This window comes from Triplophysa dalaica, chromosome 6, assembly GCF_015846415.1.
Source record: "Triplophysa dalaica isolate WHDGS20190420 chromosome 6, ASM1584641v1, whole genome shotgun sequence".
In the NCBI taxonomy this organism is placed as follows: Eukaryota; Metazoa; Chordata; class Actinopteri; order Cypriniformes; family Nemacheilidae; genus Triplophysa; species Triplophysa dalaica.
The window spans coordinates 11,219,862-11,239,506 of NC_079547.1; the positions used below are offsets into that span (position 1 = coordinate 11,219,862).

Sequence of the window (19,645 nt, forward strand, 5' to 3'; positions counted from 1 at the left end):
AAGCTCGCTCTATCATATGACATGACTGTGGCGCAAATTTATGGTAATGTACTCAAATTATGATCGTTTGTGCAATCAGCCAAGTAAGTGTTTACCGGTCGAGTCATAAAATGTGGTTATCGGCCGTGTCCAATCTGCAGCCGATCAATCAGAGGATCCCTAATAGAAATTGTGTATCTGGGGTTATATATAAAAGGGTTCTAAGTTAAATGTTTGAGTTGCGATCTCGTAATTATAGAAACGAAAAGTGAACACAACTTTAATCACTTTTCTTCTAAGAAGCATCATTATGGAATAACACAGAAATATTATTACCTGGCCTTATTCCCTGAGTCCATCAGGTCTTGAACGTCAGTATATGATGTGACAGCAAGCTTTGACAGGTCCTCTACATACGGGCCTAGTAAAGGGTGCTCTCGCACACGCAGATTTCCTTTGTTTTTAGGGTTCAGAAGATCTCGCACTCGTTCACAGTAAACCTCCATATAGCTAACCTAAAATGCCAAATATAAACAGCTTTTTAAAGGAACACAGGGCACAAAAGCAATGAAGATAATGAAAATTATAACAACATGCGTACAAAACAAAATGCTGTTTTTTGTAGCTGCTGTATCATAACTGGTGTATTTTTTCCAGATTTACATTTACATTTGACATTCAGGCATTTGGCAGAAACTTTTATCAAAAGCAACTTGCATTGCATAATACTATAAACTGTACAATCCCTTGAATCGAACCCATGACCTTGGCGTTGCTAACATCATTCTTTTACCACTGAGCCACAGGAAAGATTTGTCAAATACAAATAAAAGGTAAAATATTTGCAATCTAATCTCACAAAGTAAGATACACCAACAATTGAAAATGAGTTACAGCTCAATTACATCTTACCTCAACAGAATAGGACATATTGTTTTCAGTATTGTTGTCAATAATCTTGGTGAAAAGGTCTTCACACAGCTGATGGTTAAAGATAAAGACAGGCAGGTTAGTCTTTAGCTTTATTAGCTTCATTTAATTCCGTTTTACTTCATCTTTTCAACACATTGCTTTTTTAAATGCGTTATCCTTATACAAGTGTGACCCTTTCACAAGAGTTACAATATGTGCTTCAGATACACACTTGATCTATTTACACATATCTTACCAGTGGGATTATTCCTTCCTGGCCCTTCTCCTGTTTGCCCATCATTGTATAGGATTTTCCGGCACCTGTTTGGCCGTATGCAAAAATGCACACATTGTATCCCTCAAAAGCATGAAGCAACATTTCCTCTCCAATGTCTTTGTACACCTGCTGCTGAGAGGCATAGTTGATGTCCTCTGGCTGATGGGAGATAAAAAAAACTACATAGTCTTTTTTCCAATAAAAAAGTATATTCACTTTCAACCCGGTTTTGTGTATTCTGCTGCAAAGGCAATTTTTGTCAGGATGGTGATTCGAGGATTTAATATAAGTATATTTTATCACTTTCAATCTGTCCCTCTGCTTCACACATCCATACACATATAGTGGCATGGTTCTCATAAATCCATTTATTCTTAAAACAATGTAAAAAGATAGAAAAGTGGCTAAAAAATGTAATTAAATAAAATGACATTTTATATTGATTTAAGATGTATTGGTTTTATATATTGTAGTCAACTATGTCTGCATTGAAATTTATTGTAATTAATGATGGTTAATCCCTATTTTGAGAGAGTTTTGCTCGAGCAGCGTCTGATAGCCCCGGCTTCATTCTACTATCTGTCATTTTGACGGACTACAATAAAGGCGATTTGTTATTCCCCTATTTATCATTTTGTGTCATTAGAATGTTATCGTGAATGGACTGAACGTGATTGTGAGCGGAAGGAGGAAGGCTTTCGCAAAGGAATGTGTGTTCCCTTTCTGTCGTTCTCTCGACGTTGTGTCGAGAACGACAAATGTGGTTCGCTCTTGAGAACCAATCAACTCTGACTACTATAGAAAAGGCCAATGAAATTTGGACAATGAAATTTGCATGCCGGTCTCCGCCCCCGGATGTCCGGTATAAAAGGAAGCGGGAGTGCAGCATTCATTTACCTTTTGTTCTTCAGAGCCTGAGAGCCTCTCATGACTGCAGCAGAATACAACCTCTGCGAACGTAAACCCACCAGCCAGGTGCTCACGGGCCGATCGCACCCCGATTCGCTCTTCTGAAAGTTCCCCAACCGGCGGTGGCATACCGTCCGGATCCTCAGGCACGCACTCGGAAACGATGCGTGACGTAGATGAGATGATATTGTCACCTCCTGGGCACTGGCCAGAAGCGGCTCTCTAGCAGACATCTGTAGAGCTGCGGGTTGGGATACGCCCAAACACCTTCGCAAGGGTTAACAATCTTCGCGTAAACCCGCTGTCAGCCCACGTCCTGCTTGGCAACATGTAGGACTGGCATCCGCGGGGGCGTGTGCCTGCAAAAGCACCTTTCCACCCTCCAGTAGGTTGGGTCAGTGTGCTATCTACCTCTCTTCTTACCCAAACATATGGCTAAGAAACAGGTATCTCACCAACCTTCCTTCTTACCCAAACACTGGTTAAGAACAGGCATTCCATCCATCACTAAGCAAGCATCCCCTGGGGGTTGGCTGGGCAGAGCAGCCTTCCTCCTTAGGCCGGGACACCATATGAACTATCCCAGATGGCTCTAACCGGACCTAGTGCTACCGGATGTTTGAAACATCCCCCCGTGGGCTGTTTCGTCCGATTTATCCTCATGAAATGGTTCCCACTCCTGGTAACCCATGATCTTCCCCAGGTGGACCTCCACCTCGTGATTAACTACTCAGCCCACACGTTCCATGCGTTCTCCTCGAAGAACGAGACCATACATATGTCCACCGTATTCCTCCCCACGGGTGGCCTTTGCAGCGCATCCCTAATTAAGGAAGTTGCGTTTACCCGGTGTAATCCCGAGCCGGACGGCCTCTCGCCAGTAGAGAGCTAAGGCCTCCGTCAGTGAAAGGCTACCGGTCAGGGCTGTACCCATCTTTCTCCAAGAAAACTCTGGAACCCCCCGACCACTACACTGGAAGGTTACAGTTTCGTGAAAGCTTCGAGATGACATGCCCCGTTACCTGTTGCTTCGCTAGAGATTGTGGCGCGATCTGTCGTTCTCGACACAACGTTGAGAGACCGACAGAAAGGGAAGGTCTTGGTTATATCTATAACCTCAGTTCCCTGATGGAGGGAACGAGATGTTGTTGCCCTTATGCCACAAACATGTATCGTATTCTGCTGCAGTCATGAGAGGCTCTCAGGCTCTTCAGAACAAGAGGTAAATGAATGCTGCACGCCGGCTTCCTTTTATACCGGATGCCGGCATGGAAATTTCATCCGCCAAATTTAGTAGTCAGAGTTGATCGGTTCTCAAGGGCAAACCCCATCTGTCGTTCTCGACAGAAACGTCTCGTTCCTTCCCTCAGGGGGTTACAGACGTAACCAATATGTTTCCTATTCATTAGCATTCTCTCAAATGCCTGCTCAGTTTTGCTAAACATGGATGTGGTCATCAGGGACTCGAGGTGCATATGCATCCATCACTCCCCGCGTTACATGCACGCATACACACAGGCGCGCTGTGGTGCCGTCTTTACAGGGTCTTTTTCTCATAAAATAGCGTCTTTTTGGATAAATAATAGCTTTCAGTAAGTGGAAAAATGTCTCTCACTGCGTTTCTCTGTTAAGTCTGCGGCAGAAGCAGCACATATATGACCAAACCACAGCTTTCTTGTGAGTACGTAACACCTTTTACAGGCACCTGTCATTGTTACTGATTGGACATATGAACATAAACATTTGCTTGTAATTAGATTTTTATTTTATGTGCGACAACAGAAACATTGAATAATAAATGAAAAGTCTAAGTCTAGCGCAACCTCTCCTCAGGTGTCAGTAACGGAGACATTTTTAAAAGCATCAACCCTACTGCAAGGACAGTAAGAAGCATAAAGAAATATCAGATTATCAGATAAAATAGTGTAATAAATTTGCTTTGATCACGGCCACTTTATATTGTGGAAGACAAAGGGTTTCTTAGACTCACAGGCTGGTATGTTTTATGAAAATATGTGGTAACACTTTCATTGAAGCATGTATGTTTAATGCATTATAAAAGTAGTTTTAAAGCATTGTAATGCACATTTTAATGCATTATAATGTTTTATAGATATTTTTTATTACAGTTAATACATTATTAGTCTAACTTTATCCTTCTCACATTTGTGTACTTAAAAAAAAAAAATGTACTTTTATATTATTTATTTGAACGAATGAGAAGTTTCATGTCTATCCTTGAATCACTTAACTAATCAAGGTTGATGTAGGATATAGAAAGTAATTCCTCATAAGTAATTAAATACTTTTTGGAAAGATTAATTTGTAAAGTTATGTGTTTAGTAATCAATTACTTTTTCAGAGTAATTTACCCAACACTGTATGTGGGCACATTTTAAATCAATATGCAAGTTTGATTCCGGCTTTGTTTGTATTCATATGTCTAAATAGCTCCCAACTTAATGTGATTCAAACCTGGCATATTTGGTACCTTAATCTTATCTCTTAAAGGGGTGCTGCAAAGGTGTGTCATGCATTCTGACTTCTTTACAACGTTAAACGTGCTGTCTTCCGATGCTTAACATGGTGAACTTGTCAAAAACGTGTTGGACGTATTGCGTAGTATTTCTGTGCACGATACACTCCCCCAGCGGTCGCACAGGTTTCAGAAACTTTTTTTCAAACATATAAAACTGTTTTGTTACAAACATTTTTGTCATTATTGGACAATTCTCCCAGAAAAGCACGGCCACGCGGCTGCATATAGAGCAGGAGAAGGAGCATGCGCTGACGTCACTTTCACTTGTGTGCAGGAGAGAGAGAGAGCAAACATTTGTTATACACAACTTTTTCTGTGATTAAGTGCTATAATCGGGTCCCCTTTTACATTTAGCAACCCAGACAATGTGAAAAATTAGCACAAAGTAAGTTTGTTTTTGTGTGTCTTATTTCGCTCCGATTGTAATATCCAATGCGGATATTAATATAATGTTACCGCCCCTTAATTTACACTGTTCCACCCACCGCGCTGCACAATTTTTGTTTTCACAAGCCACAGCAGTTTACGTGATGCCATGGCTAAAGTTCGTGGACAACATGCAATGCAGTCGCGGCACCAAACCTAGGAAGCGACAGGAGTGGATTTATTTAATTTTTAGTGGAAAGATGGCGTGCAGCATTCATTTTCCTTTTGTTCTTAAGAGCCTGAGAGCCTATCACGACTGCAGCAGAGGACGATACGTGTTCTGGCATAAGGGACATTGTCGACGCCGATTGCGTCGAGCCGACAGATGGGGTTCCCTTGGAAAACGCCACAACGTTGTGTCGTGTCACAATCTCTAGCAAAGCGACGGTAACAGGCATGGGCGTGTCAGCACAAGGCTTTTGCGAAACTGTAAACTTCCAGTGTGATGGTCGGGGGTCCAGGCGCTTTCTTGCAGAAAGATGGGGACACCCTGACCAGTTACCTTTCACGGACGGAGGCCTTAGCTCTCTACTGGCGAGAGGCCGTCCGGATCGGGTTTTCAATGGTTGAGCGCAACTTCCTTAATTAGGGATGCGCTGCAGAGGCCACTTCCTACCCGGGGGGAGGAATACAGTGGATATAGATATTAGGGATGAGCGAGTACAGCATTATCTGTATCTGTCAACCATATGAATTATCTGTATCCGTATCTGTACTCAGACTGGGCGCGACCTAACCCGGAAGTGGGTGGGATTTAACCCGGAAGTGGGTTGGATTGTCTTGAGATGGGCGGGGCATTAACCGGTATGTTATTTTAAGCATGCAATTGATATGGGTTGATCAGAAATTGTTATATTTATTGCTGATTATAAAACTATTTACACGACAGCATCAGCATTGAGCTTCACATCAATGGTTTTGATCACAATAACAAACAAACTATATACAGAACAAGTTTTGCAACAATGAATACAACAAGTAAGTAAAATGTAATGAACAAGAGTTTTATCTCAACATAGCTTTATTTTATTAACTTTTAATTAAAAACTGGTTAGAGCCAGCTGACGGTAAAAAAAAAAAAAACTCCGACAGGTGGGGACTCAACGAGAGTTGCATTCTACCAAGCACCACGTCTGAACAAACCCCACGTTTATCAAAACTCTACTGGATAATAAGTAAGTACTACAAAACGAAATAAAAAACAAACCTGAAGCTGAAGAGACTTAAACGTTAACGGAAAAGACGCACGAACCTGAGTGACTGAGGGAGAGACAGAGAGAGAGAGCTTAGTATATGTGTAGGGGAGGGGCGCTGTGACTAGCCTATCACAGAACGCAGACACAGTCAGCTACCCAATGAGGATTTTTATTCAATCCGAGCACAGATATTGACTCGTATTACTCGTATGATACTCATACTCGGCAAAAGTGCTTTATCCGTACCGGATACTCGTTTCAGCCGAGTATCCGGCTCAACTCTAATAGATATGGTCTCGCCGATAGGGGAGATCGCATGGGACATGCGATTTGAGTAGTAAACCGCCAGGTGGAGGTCTAACTGGGGGAGGTCATGGGTTTTCAGGAGTGGGAACCAATTCATGGGGATACAACAGACAGAACAGCCCACGGAGGGGGTGTTACAGACGTCCGGTAGCACTAGGTCGGTTAGAGCTATCTGTGATAGTTCATATGTTCTCCCGGCCTAAGGGAGAAGGCTGCTCTGCCCACCTGACCCCCAAGGGGTGCTTGTTTAGTGATGGATGGGATGCCTGTTCTTAACCACGTGGTGGGTAAGAAGGGAGGCAGATAGCACACTGCCCAACCTGCTGGAGGGTGGGAAGGTGCTTTTGCAGGCATACGTCCCGCTGAATGCCAGTCCTACATGTTGCCACGCAGAACGTGGGCTGACACCTTGGTAACGCGAAGGTTGTAAAACCTTACGAAGGTTTCGTGCATGGCCCAACCCGCAGCTCTATAAATGTCTGCCAGAGAGGCGCCTCTGTCCAGTGCCGAGGGGGGGGCAATACCCCTTGTGGAGTGAGCCCGCACTGCTAATGGGCACGGGAGACCTGTAATTGGTATGCCGCTGTGACGGCATCCACGATCCAGTGCGCCAGTTTCTGTTTTGGAGACTGCCCTCCCCTTCTGCTGTCCTCCGAAACAGACAAAGAGTGGGTCAGAGCTCCTGAAGCTCTGCGTACGGTCCAAGTAGAGGCACCGTGCGCATATTGGACACAACACGGACGGGGTTGGGTCTTCCTCCCCAATCAGGAGCACCAGCAAATTCACCACTTGGTCCCGAAAGGGAGGGAACTTTGGACACGTATCCGGGCCTGGGTCTCAGGATAAAGTGTGAGTTGCCGGGTCCGAATTCAAGGCAATCCGGGGACACGGAGAATGCTTGTAGGTCCCCTTCCCTCTTGAAACAAGCAGGCGCCATCAAGAGGGCCGTCTTACTCGAGAGGTGAGGAAGATCGGGACCTCCGAGGGGCTCGAAGGGGGGCCTGGAGAGTATTATCATCTAAACAGAAGCACTTTGTCAGATTTTGTCCAAGTGTGAGGTTGCTGATATCAAACAGGATGGTAGAACAGCAGTCGTCAGTCGTCACTATAGTGTATATCGTGTCAGTTATAGTGTAGTATTGAGAGTTTATTGTTTGTTTATGTTGGAAAGCCATGTACCCGTGTTGAGTAAACTTACACAAGCCATTAGACACACCTGCCTGACCTCCCCCTTTTGTTTGGGCAACGCTATGTGTGAAGTCTCAGCAAGTCTCTTCTTTTGTTTGATATTATGATTTCATTGTTCTGCTATTTTACTGTTTACTGTATTTGAGAAAATGTATTATTTGTTATTATATACAAACTATGATGATAATTAATATCATTCCGTTATTGTTTTGATGATTTGATTTTTCTTTATTTGAATAAGGGTGTCTTAAATTCTCTCCCTTGCAGTTAGAATTGTATTTGATAATACATCAATTTTAATTAAACCAACTTAATTGAATTTAAACTTTAATCTAAACAATCAGATTGCACTCTTTAAGGTGTTTGGGATTAACTCCCAATTGCTTTATTGTTTTTATTTCAGTAATTCATTTTACTTACTTTACTATGACTCCATAGTGCCCCCTACCTACGGGCTCTGTCAGAGACTTTAGTGTGGAGCCAGTTCACCCCTGCACCAGAAAGAAGAAACCCTCCTTCTCTATCCTAAACTCTCTTTCTCTTGATTTATGTGATTTTGTTTTTCTTCTTATCAGACACTGAACCTGTCTGAACATCAGTAAAATTCTTAGTAAATATGATGATGAACCGAATAGCCTAAGTCACAGAATGACCTCATAGGTAACACTCTTTGGCAACATTATTCATAGTTCCCTTTCGAGGGAACTCGCACTGCGTCGCCATGGCAACGCTTTGGGGAACGCCTCAGCGTGACCAGCTCTGAGCACGTGTGTCAACATCGTCCAGTAGTTAAACGATACGTCATGGATGACGTATGGACCAGGAGGTATAAAACGACATCCAAAACAGTCAACTTCAGCTCTTTTTTTCTCAGCAACGGCTCTGTGTGTAGTGTGTGTGTCTAGTTAAAAGAAGCGTGAGTGTGTTTTTTAAAAGAAGCATGTTTGGTTAGCCAGTTTGCTAACATGTCAGGGAAAAATGTCAGACCTTGTGCTCCTCCTTGTTCGCGTTTTATCACGAACGAGGATACGCATGATCACTGTGTAGTCTGTCTGGGAGCGGAGCATGCACATTCAGCGCTCAAGGGAGCTGATTATGTGCCCAGTGGTCTTTTACCACAGCGTACGCTCTGTTCCCGCATGGAACTATTTTCTAAGCACGGCCAGGTGCGAGCTCCAAGCGATATTGGTCCCGCTTCTGCAGAGGCAGAGCGGAAGCTTCGCTTGTGGGGCTCGCAGATGGATGTCACGGAGGCTGAAGAGACATGCTCCGAATTCTCTCTGCCCTCCGTGGCTTCCACATCTCTCTCTGCTGAGTCGGAAGCACGCACTGCGATTTCTCCCGCTCAGAGAGGGAGTCCGGTTCAGCAATGTTCTTTATCTGAGGATGTAGATATAACTAGTATCGAAAGCAGGAGAGTTAGATTATGTCCCCCCTCTTGCTGCCTCGGTACACGCCGATCTGGTGGAAGTCATGACAGCGGCGGTAGCCCAACTGACAATAGACTGGCCGCAAGATAAACCAAACGCTCGTCCTGAGAGTAAGATGGACGAGCGATGTCTTAAGCATGGCACACAGCCCCAACGACTGGTGTGTAGGTCATGGCAGCGTCCTTATACAGCGCAAGTTTTCATGCCACAGACCTGCATTTACTCTAATGTTCAGGGCTATAAAGAACAAGGTTACGGGGCGATGCCGAGAATAGAACAGACGCTTGCGAACTATCTGTCTCCATCCGCGGCTTCGTCCCTAAAAGCCCCTACCTTGCCATCAAAGCCATGCAGGGTGACATCGACTTTGGTCGGCAAGGCATATGCGGCAGCGGGGCAGTCTGGGGCATGTTTACATTCTGTGGCACTACTTCAGGAGTATCAGGCTGATGCGCTACGTGAATTGGTCGCACAGGACTGGTGGCGGCGGATGTTTTACAACCCGTCCGTCATGCTATAGATGTTTCTATCCGTGCTACTCGTGAGGCGGCCCGTTCTTTGGGCCGCTCTATGGGCGCTATGGTAGTCACTGAGAGGCATTTATGGTTGAACCTGTCAGACATGAAACCATCTGACAAGTCATTTCTTCTGGACGCCCCATTATCTCCAACGGGCCTTTTCGGCAACGCTGTAGACAAATGCTGTTGAGAGCTTTGAGGAGGCTAAGAAACAAGCTGCGGCATGTAAACTTTTTTCCCCCGCCGCGGAGAAACTCCCGGGGCGGCAGGGTGGGAACAGCCACGGGTGTCCACTTGCTATCGTGAGTGTAAGAGGCAGAGTGTTGCTTCTCGAGCCCCACCCCAAAAGGATGGGGGTTCGGGAAGACATTATCATCAGCAGCCTTACAAACCTAGGACTGACCTGAGGGCAGTCATTCAGGCAAGGAAAGTGGAAAACAATAAAAAGTCCTGACAGCAGGTCAGCATTTCCCCCCGGGGAGCGTGCGCTCGCACCTCATTATACGGTGCCCGTTCCTCCTTGGTGCCCCAGAAGGCTTCAGTCGGCTCTGCCAATCGAGGTTTGCCGAGCCGTAGCGGTTCCGAAATGATGTCACTAGAGGCTGGTCCCGAGTGGCTAGTCCCCTTAGTAGACCATTTAGCAGCCTGCAAAAGTCTACCAAATGTGTCACAATTGGTGCTGCACACGGTAGAGCGGGGTTACCGGATCCAATTTCAAGTCCGCCGCCCCGCTTCAACAGGGTTTTGTACACCGAGGTGTGCCCCGAGCAGACACTGGTGCTGGAACAAGAAGTTCTAGCAAAATCGGAACATCTGTCGGTTCAACATCGAGCTGTTGTTCTCGCACATATGGAAGAGCTAGGGATGAGGCTGAATACCAAGAAAAGTGTGCTTTCTCCAGTACAGTGAACCACTTTCTTAGGAGTAATATGAACTTTTGCAATCTTGTCAGCCGTTTGCAGCCCAGTGTTGGGAAGCAGTTGTCGGCGCGTTGCACTGACCATCGATGATTCACTCACAGGTTGCGGAGCTGTTATGGAAGGCCAATTGGGACAAAACAGATGGGGGAGCCACTTTCGATCTCGGCACATAAATTGCCTAGAGATGATGGCAGTGTTCCTGGCGTTGGAACACTTTCTCCCACAGCTCAGAGGCCAGCATGTGCCTGTCAGGGCAGAGAACACACCGTCAAGTTGCAACGTCAGATTCTCCTGTGGTGGAACCCCTGTCACCTGAACCGAGGAGCAGACATCCTGTCGAGACAGGGGCTGAGGCCGGGGGAATGGAGACTCCACCCAGAGGAGGGGGAGCAGATCTGGATGAGGTTCGGCCAGGCAGAGATGCACCTCTTTGCAACTCAGGAAAACACGCCCTGTCGGCTTTGGTTTTCCCTGACACATCCAGCCCCTATAGGGCCAAGGCTACACCTGTACGTTTTCCCCCCGATCGCTCTACTCCCGGGAGTTCTGGAAAGGGTGCGCACGGACGGAGTTCGCCTACTGTTGGTAGCCCCGTTCTGGCCGGCCCGAGTGTGGTTCTCGGACATCATAGACCTGTTGGAGTACCCCTCATGGGAGATTCCTTTGAGAAGGGACCTCCTTTCTCAAGCGGAGGGTCAGACACATTACCCACCCCTGGAGTTATGGAAACTATGGGTTTGGCCTCTGAGAGGGCTAACCTTTTAAACACTGGTCTCTCAGCTGAGGCTGTGGAGACCATACTTAATTGCAGAGCTCCTTCTACAGGGAAGCTTTATGCCTTAAAGTGGGGAGTCTTTACTACTTGGTGTTCAGCTCAACGCAGGGACCCTGTCAACTGCCCAGTTTCAACAGTGCTCGAGTTCCTACAAGATCACTTTGCTGCGGACTTCTCCCAATCCACTTTAAAGATGTATATGGCAGCCATTTCTGCCTTTCACATTCTGCTAGGGGGCATACCTTTTGGAAGAGACCCCTTAGTCCTACATTTTCATCGTGGTGCTCGCAGATTGAGGCCTGTGAGCCACACTAGGGTACCGACCTGGGATTTGGCTACAGTTCTTGAGGGGCTGTCGTCTCCTCCCTTTGAACCGATTGATTCAGTCGCTATTACGTTTCTCACTCTTAAGGCAGTCCTCCTGATGGCTATTTCTTCTCTCAAGAGAGTGGGAGATCTTCAGGCCTTGTCGGTTTCCCCTAAGTGCCTTGAATTTGCTCCTGGTTTGGTTAAGGCGTTGCTTTTCCCCCGGGCGGGATACGTGCCTAAGGTTATGGATAATGCACCGAGACCCATTACCTTGCAAGCATTTTGTCCTCCACCTTTCAGGGCCGGGCCAGGACCAGGAAAGGTTAAATTTGCGAGCACTGGACTCGTATGTACACAGAACTTCGGCTTGGAGGAAAGTGCAGCAGCTCTTCGTATGTTTTGGTTCACCGAAGAAAGGTCTTTCGGCAACTAAGCACTCCATTAGCAGATGGATAGTTGAGACTATCTCTCTGGCCTATGAGGCCTCTGGCAGGCCATCGCCCTTGGATGTCAGAGCCCATTCTACTAGGGGTATGGCGGCCTCCGTAGCCATAAGGTTGGGGGCATCTATGCGCGACGTGTGTGATGCGGCAGGCTGGTCCTTACAGCTCACATTCGTGAGATTCTATTGCTTGGACAAGAATTTCACCCCAGGAGCCCAGGTGCTTGTATCTTGTATGTAACATTTTGTACACACAGACAGGCATTTGGGCGTATGGCGGTTTGGGTATTTCGTTCCCCAAAGCGTTGCCATGGCGACGCAGTGCGAGTTTCCTCGAAGGGGAATGTCTCTGGTTATGTCTGTAACCCTTGTTCCCTGAGAAGGGAATGAGACACTTCCTCACCTTGCCATACTACCTACATCCCTGTTAGCCTCTTGCTTCAAAGTTTTTCGAGCTGAAGTTGACTGTTTTGGATGTCGTTTAATACCTGACATATCGTTTCACTACTGGACGATGTTGACACACGTGCTCAGAACTGGTCACACTGAGGCATTCCCCAAAGCGTTGCCATGGCGACACAGTGTCTCGTTCACTTCTCAGGGAACAAGGGTTACAGACGTAACCCGAGACGTTTTCCTGTGTTCACCCACCCTGAGTTAAGCATTCAACACATAGCTTACATATTTAGCTCAGTAGATCTGTACAGACTTGCATCTTGCAGTTGCCTTTCTCTCCCCCCTGTGTCTCAATATGTCCAGACCATCCAATCCTTTCACATCCCAGTCCAGCTAGAGACCAGACAAACTGTGCAATGGACTCCTGCCTCGGACCAACATCGGCACACAGCAACTGTGCTGAGAGCAGTTGGTCTGACGACCTAAACCGGCTAAGGGACCACGTTCTAAACCAGAGCTACAACTACAGAGAGCCAACAAACTCATATGAAGTGCACAGCCAGGATCATCATTGACCACGACCAGATCATCCTACTAGAACCAGAGCGAAGGAAACTAGGAGCCAGTAGAACAAGTGCCAAGACCAAATGGACCTGCAAACGACAGCGGATGAAGAGGACCAGGAGCTACAGGAGGAGATGAAAAGCTGCAAGAGTCATTTACAACACAGACTGAGCGAAGAGAGCAATTGGAGCAGACACCAGACAGGAACTGGTAGGGAAACTCCAAGGAAGCAGAAGCTCTCTATAATGGGCCGGCAGACACAATGCCACGGCCCACTGCAAGCAGTCCACTCTGAAGTCCAAGCCATGACTCAGCAATGGAATCAAAATGAACTGAACTTAGCTTGCAGACTACAATGTGAACAGACAGGAGAATGCAACAGAATCTCCCCTGTCCAGTCCTCAAGCTGCGAGTCTTTGAGTCATAACCTAAGCGCTACAGCCTTTTTCTGCCACGATCACCTGATATCGCTGCCTCCATAAAGACAGTGTAAATCCTGCATATCTCTGCACATCACAAAGAACTGACTATGGAGGGTGCACCACAGTAGCAGATCTTCAGCAGAGACTCAGCAGATGTTACAGCCTGCCGGGAACAGCCAAGTACCAGACAGGATGCCCTGAGACAACATGGAGCTGACCACTTGGAAACCCAGCTGGCAACCTAGGAGCCACTGACCCGTTCCGGCCCAACAATCATCGAGGAATTCATCTCAACACCATGGATGACACCTGTCCAGAGAGCAAAAGAACAGTGCAGCTATGTCTGAGACAGCAGAGATCCTGGGGACATCAAAGGAGCTGATTCTACAAGAAACATCCAAGTCAGAGTCTTTTTGACCTCGATTGGCATGTAAAACAAACAACCCTCTTCAATGCCGTCCTACTGAGAAAAACTTCCAGATCTCTGCAACCTGCTGGTCGACCACAGAGACAGTCATCTCAGCAGACGCCTGACTACCCAGAACAAGCCGAGACACCCACACGCGGCCATCAACTGAGGTATGACTGAAAAAAATAAGTTCCCACACACCTGACCATTAGCTCCACAAGCATGTAGACCCCATGTACATTTCACCAATGGACACACGCCCTCTCTTCACCAGCAAAGACCTGTGGAATTGTTTTTGAGCCTCTTTAAGCATTACAATGTAGGAGACTTGTTAAGAGACTTTAAGCATTACAATGAAATTGGGCTCAAGTGCAGAAACTTCCACTTTCCAGCCAGCCAACTCCTCTGAAATGAGAAAACTCTAATTTAGCTCTGTATACTGTGTTTGGTTATATGAGACCAGTCTTCTTTTTTGATTGCACTTATGCTTTTGTTGTCCTTATGCTGACCCAATTGCTTCCATTGCTTACCCCACCTGTAAGTCGCTTTGGATAAAAGCGTCTGCCAAATGACTAAATGTAAAATGAAAATGCATTGCCAGGTCACAAAAGTGAGGCATGACATCTCAGCTGCTCGCGAGAACTCAGTCTCAAGGTCGAACCAGCCAATGACCCAAACGTTTCCTGCCCTTACATGCCAAAGGCACATCACCAAGTGACATGATGATAGCAGGCACCCTACAGGAACTATGGGCAGATATCTCAGACATCCGCTTTACACTGTTCACACGCTCTCCACAACAACACCAGCTTCAGACATTTCTTCTTCTCTCAAGTGCGCACAGTTTCCATTGGACTCATGCCTGTCAACCACAGCAATGGCCCAGGACACCTGTGCCTTGAACTTGAAAGGGAATAACCGTTGAAGAAATGTTGAACTTGCTACTTTCGAGTTCTAGCGAATCTCACAGCCCCATGGGGGGCCCTCTCAAGTGCAAGAACGTTCTACTAGACCTACTAGAACAGCCCAGACTGTTAAAAGCCAATCATGCCATCCCAACTGTTTCATCCAGGATTGCTGCTGTGTATCAACGTGGAGACAGGAAACACCCTAACCAACCTGTTGCAAGAGCCAGCAAACAGGTGTAGGGGTGCTCTCCCTTGATGTCTAAGCAGGATGGAAAAGATGAAAGGTACCCAAGTCGAGACAATGCCTTACCACACGGGAGCATTCTTTGCCTGTATGTCGAGATCCTGTAGACCAACAGGAACCTTCAGTCATCCCGCAATCATGATCCAACTATCCATCATCAGCTGAAGTTTACATTCGCACTTCCCCTTCCGTAAGGGGGGACGTAGTGACTGGATCATTGAGAGAAAAGCCATAAACCCCTCACTCCCATTTGTCCTGTTTTCTAGATACCATCATCAAAAGAGAGTTTAATAAAAAAAAACAAAGGCATTTGTGATGGGTATTCTGTGCTCACGCTCACAAACGTGTCACTTAAAGTGTGTTTCGATTTATGCTACCTCTGCTCTTAATTCTATTTGGTAGAGTCACTTTACTTATGGTCATGAGATAACGTTAGTGTATAAAATCATTGATGCATTTGCTGGACGAATACATAGAGAATTTTTATCACTATTCTGCTAATCAGAATTTGTAAGATATGCATGTGTAATGATGACAATTATAATACATATTTTCCTTTGAGCTAAACTAATTCCTTGACTAAATTAAAGTTTTAAATAACTTATTTCATGGGCGTGATCTTGAAAGAATCATATTTGGTGAGTTAAACTCATCCTTATTTTAACATGCAGCTAAAATCGCTACATCAGATATCACTACAAAATGTGTATACTCTAGGACGATTATCATTCGTATTTTTCTTTGAGCTAAACAAACAATTCCCTGGCTGAAACTGAGGTTTTAAATTCAACTATTTTTGCCCTTATTGGACCTGGTGGAGATTTTAAATTATATGTTTAAAGGGTGAGTAAGCTCACATTTAACATTTCTAAATTGCTACATATACAGTTGAAAAAAAAAGTATGTGAACCCTTTGGGCTTACTTGGATTTCTTCATAAATTGGTCATAAAATGTTTTCTGATCTTCATCTAAGTCACAACAATAGAGAAACACAGTCTGCTTAAACTAATACCGCACAAACATTATACGTTTTCATGTTTTTATTGAACACAACATGTAAACATTCATAGTGCAGGGTGGAAAAAGTATGTGAAACCCTAGGCTAATGACTTCTCCAAGAGCTAATTGGAGCCAGGACTCAGCCAACCTGGGGTCCAATCAATGTGATGAGATTGGATGTGTTGATTAAAGCTGGCCTGTCCAATAAAAAACACACACCAGTTTTGAGTTTGCTGTTCTGAAGAAGCGTTGTCTGATGTGAACCATGCCTCGCACAAAAGAGCTCTCAGAAGACCTACGATCAAGAATTGTTGACTTACATAAAGCTGGAAAGGGCTACAAAAGTATATCTAAAACCCTTGATGTCCATGTGTCCACGGTAAGACAGATTGTCTACAAATTGAGAAAGTTCAGCACTGTTGCTACACTCCCTAGGCGTGGTCGTCCTGTAAAGATGACTGCAAGAGCACAGCGCAGAATGCTCAATAAGGTGAAGAAGAATCCTAGAGTGTCAGCTAAACACTTACAGAAATCTCTGGCACAAGCTAACATTTTTGTTGACAAATCTACAATAAGGAAAACATTAAACAAGAATGGACTTCATGGGAGGACACCACGGAGGAAGCCACTGCTGTCCAAAAAAAACATTGCAGCACGTTTGAAGTTTGCAAAAGGGCACCTGGATGTTCCACAGCACTACTGGCAAAACATTCTGTGGACAGATGAAACCAAAATTGAGTTGTTTGGAAAGAACACACAACGCTATGTGTGGAGAACAAAAGGCACAGCACACCAACATCAAAACCTCATCCCAACTGTGAAATATGGTGGAGGGGGCATCATGGTTTGGTGCTGCTTTGCTGCCTCAGGCCCTGGACGGATTACTGTCATCGATGGAAAAATGAATTCCAAAGTTTATCAAGACATTTTGCAGGAAAACTTAAAACCATCTGTCCGCCAACTGAAGCTTAACAGAGGATGGACGATGCAACAGGACAACGACCCAAAGCATAGAAGTAAATCAACAACAGATTGGCTTCAACAGAAGAAAATACACCTTCTGTAGTGGCCCAGTCAGAGTCCTGACCTCAACCCGATTGACATGCTGTGGCATGACCTCAAGAGAGCAATTCACACCAGACATCCCAAGAATATTGCTGAACTGAAACACTTTTGTAAAGAGGAATGGTCCAAAATTTCTCCTGACCGTTGTGCAGGTCTGATCTGCAACTATAGGAAACGTTTGGTTGAGGTTATTGCTGCCAAAGGAGGGTCAACCAGTTATTAAACCCAAAGGTTCACATACTTTTTCCACCCTTCACTATGAATGTTTATATGTAGTGTTCAATAAAAACATGAAAACGTATAATGTTTGTGGGGTATTAGTTTAAGCAGACTGTGTTTCTCTATTGTTGTGACTTAGATGAAGATCCAAACACATTTTATGACCAATTTATGAAGAAATCCAAGTAAGCCCAAAGGGTTCACATACTTTTTCTTTCAACTGTAGATTACATACTGGTGGAAAATCTTTATTGGTGAGCAAAGCTCATCAGCAAAGTGAAAAGCAATACACATGTTTTACGTGTTTATAAAAAAGCATACGTACAATAAGGACTACATTTTTGATACTTTGTGGTATATTTTGGTAAAACGTCCATATCCACTTGAAATAATTGTAAAAGTGTCTTGGTCTTTTGTGTTCCACAGAGAAAAAAAATCAAACAAGTTTGGATTAACATGAAGTATTTTTTCCCATTAATGCTACTGTTTCTAATATATCCTCAACTATTGACTTTTTGATCCATTTTCTCTGACTCACCGAAGTATGTGACCAGTAGGAGAAATCGAAATTGAAGCTCTTGTTTTCTTTGGGCGCTTTGGGATTGATGATGGCTGAAACAGAAAAAAGATAGCAAATATAAATAAGGTTAAATAAAACATCTTAGAGGCGGGACCAAGATGGATCCAGGGGGACCACAGATTTTGTGGCATCTTACAAAACATAGTTTTTATACAATCAAACATACAGAAAAATACAGTAAGACCACAAACCAAAAGAATTGTTGTTCCAACATAAAGAGATTATGATTTGTGATGATTCAAATCGGTTGAGATGTTTAATGAATCACAAAATCTGTTTTTAACAGCAGGGGCCACTGTGTTTACTGCAAACTTAGTAAGCGTGGGGTGTTTCTTAAATGAAAAATTAATGTAAAGCACAGACTGTTTTATTTTTTTAATTAAAGAGACATTTACATTTTTTGGGGGGGGGAATTTATTTTAATTATGCAGTTTAGTTTTTGTTAATGGAAATAAAATATTCTTGTATTTTGGAAAGAAATGTGCAACGTTTGATAAATAATAAAAGAGAAGATGTTCAATTATAATAAGTCAAACTCATTTTGTACAAATAAATTCTTTATCGTATCGTGAGATCAGTATCGTGAATCGCATTGTGAGCTGAATGAATCAATACATCCATAATAAACATTTTACCACACAGTAGTTTATGTGTGTAATGAACATGACCTACTAATACGATTTATTAACTGTAGGGTCTGAATCATCTGATCTGATAAAAATAAATAGTGATTATGCAATGATTATTATCAAATCAGTGAATCGTCGTTATTTGAGTTTGTATTTTAAAATGTCATTATCGTTGCCCTTTTTTTAAGTCACTACTGACCACTATTGCCAAATGAAGATAGAAGAATACGGTTTATTCTGTTTAAAAGCAGAGACTCTGTTCTTTCATTGGACATATTTTTTGTCCATATATTCTTTACAGAAAATGTACTGTGAGCCATTCAATTTTGGTGAAAATGTAAAAAAAACGCTGGCGTAGGCTGCAACTTTTTTTTTTAAAGGCTGGCGGGGAAAGAGTTAATTAAACAGCCTATAATATAGGCTTTTCAGAGAAACCTAAACAATAAAATAATTTTAAAAATGAAACAATGTTGTACACATGAAAAACGCATTAAACTGTAGTAAATGAGACCGCTCAGACACGCAATAACTAGTTATAACTAAATATAACAACAACACCTCTCACCCAACCAGCAAGCTAGTCGCCAGGGGGTCTACCCCCAATCTGCAACTAACACAACTATTTTACAACTATTTTACAACCCAATGGAATGTAAGGAGTTGAACTCTCTTTACTCACTTTGGGGACAGACATACAATCCTAAATACATTTATATGGAAATGTACATATATTCATTTATAACCTTTCCATGCATTGATGTTCTTGTCGCAATGTCTGTTTTAAACATTAATCCAAAGTATTCATGAATGTTTGTATAACTACTAGAATTTTTTTAATTGTGGTAACTCACTTAACCGAGATGATATGTATATCATGTTTGGTGTCTAAGATCTAAGAATCTAAGATGCGTTTCCCAAAACCATAGTAACCTTAAGTTGATCTTATAACCATTGTCACCAATGGAGCTACGATCAACATTGGCTTATGATGCTTTTAGGAAACGCAGCCCTAATTGTTTACGTAACAAGCTGTCAAAAAATATGAGATGAAGACAGGATCTACAGGTACATTTAAAAAAAATT

General features: G+C 44.0%; 1 protein-coding gene across 1 annotated transcript in view; it reads right to left on the reverse strand.

Annotated features, from left to right (window-relative positions):
- The window catches only part of kif1aa (kinesin family member 1Aa), a 211,055-nt gene that overhangs the window by 158,793 nt on the left and 32,617 nt on the right, over positions 1-19,645 (reverse strand). The window contains exons 2-5 of the mRNA XM_056751227.1: positions 17,892-17,965; positions 1,148-1,327; positions 892-960; positions 316-494 (exon numbers count right to left, since the gene is read on the reverse strand). Coding sequence (XP_056607205.1) covers positions 316-494; positions 892-960; positions 1,148-1,327; positions 17,892-17,965 — 502 coding nt within the window. The remainder of the gene's footprint in view (positions 1-315; positions 495-891; positions 961-1,147; positions 1,328-17,891; positions 17,966-19,645) is intronic.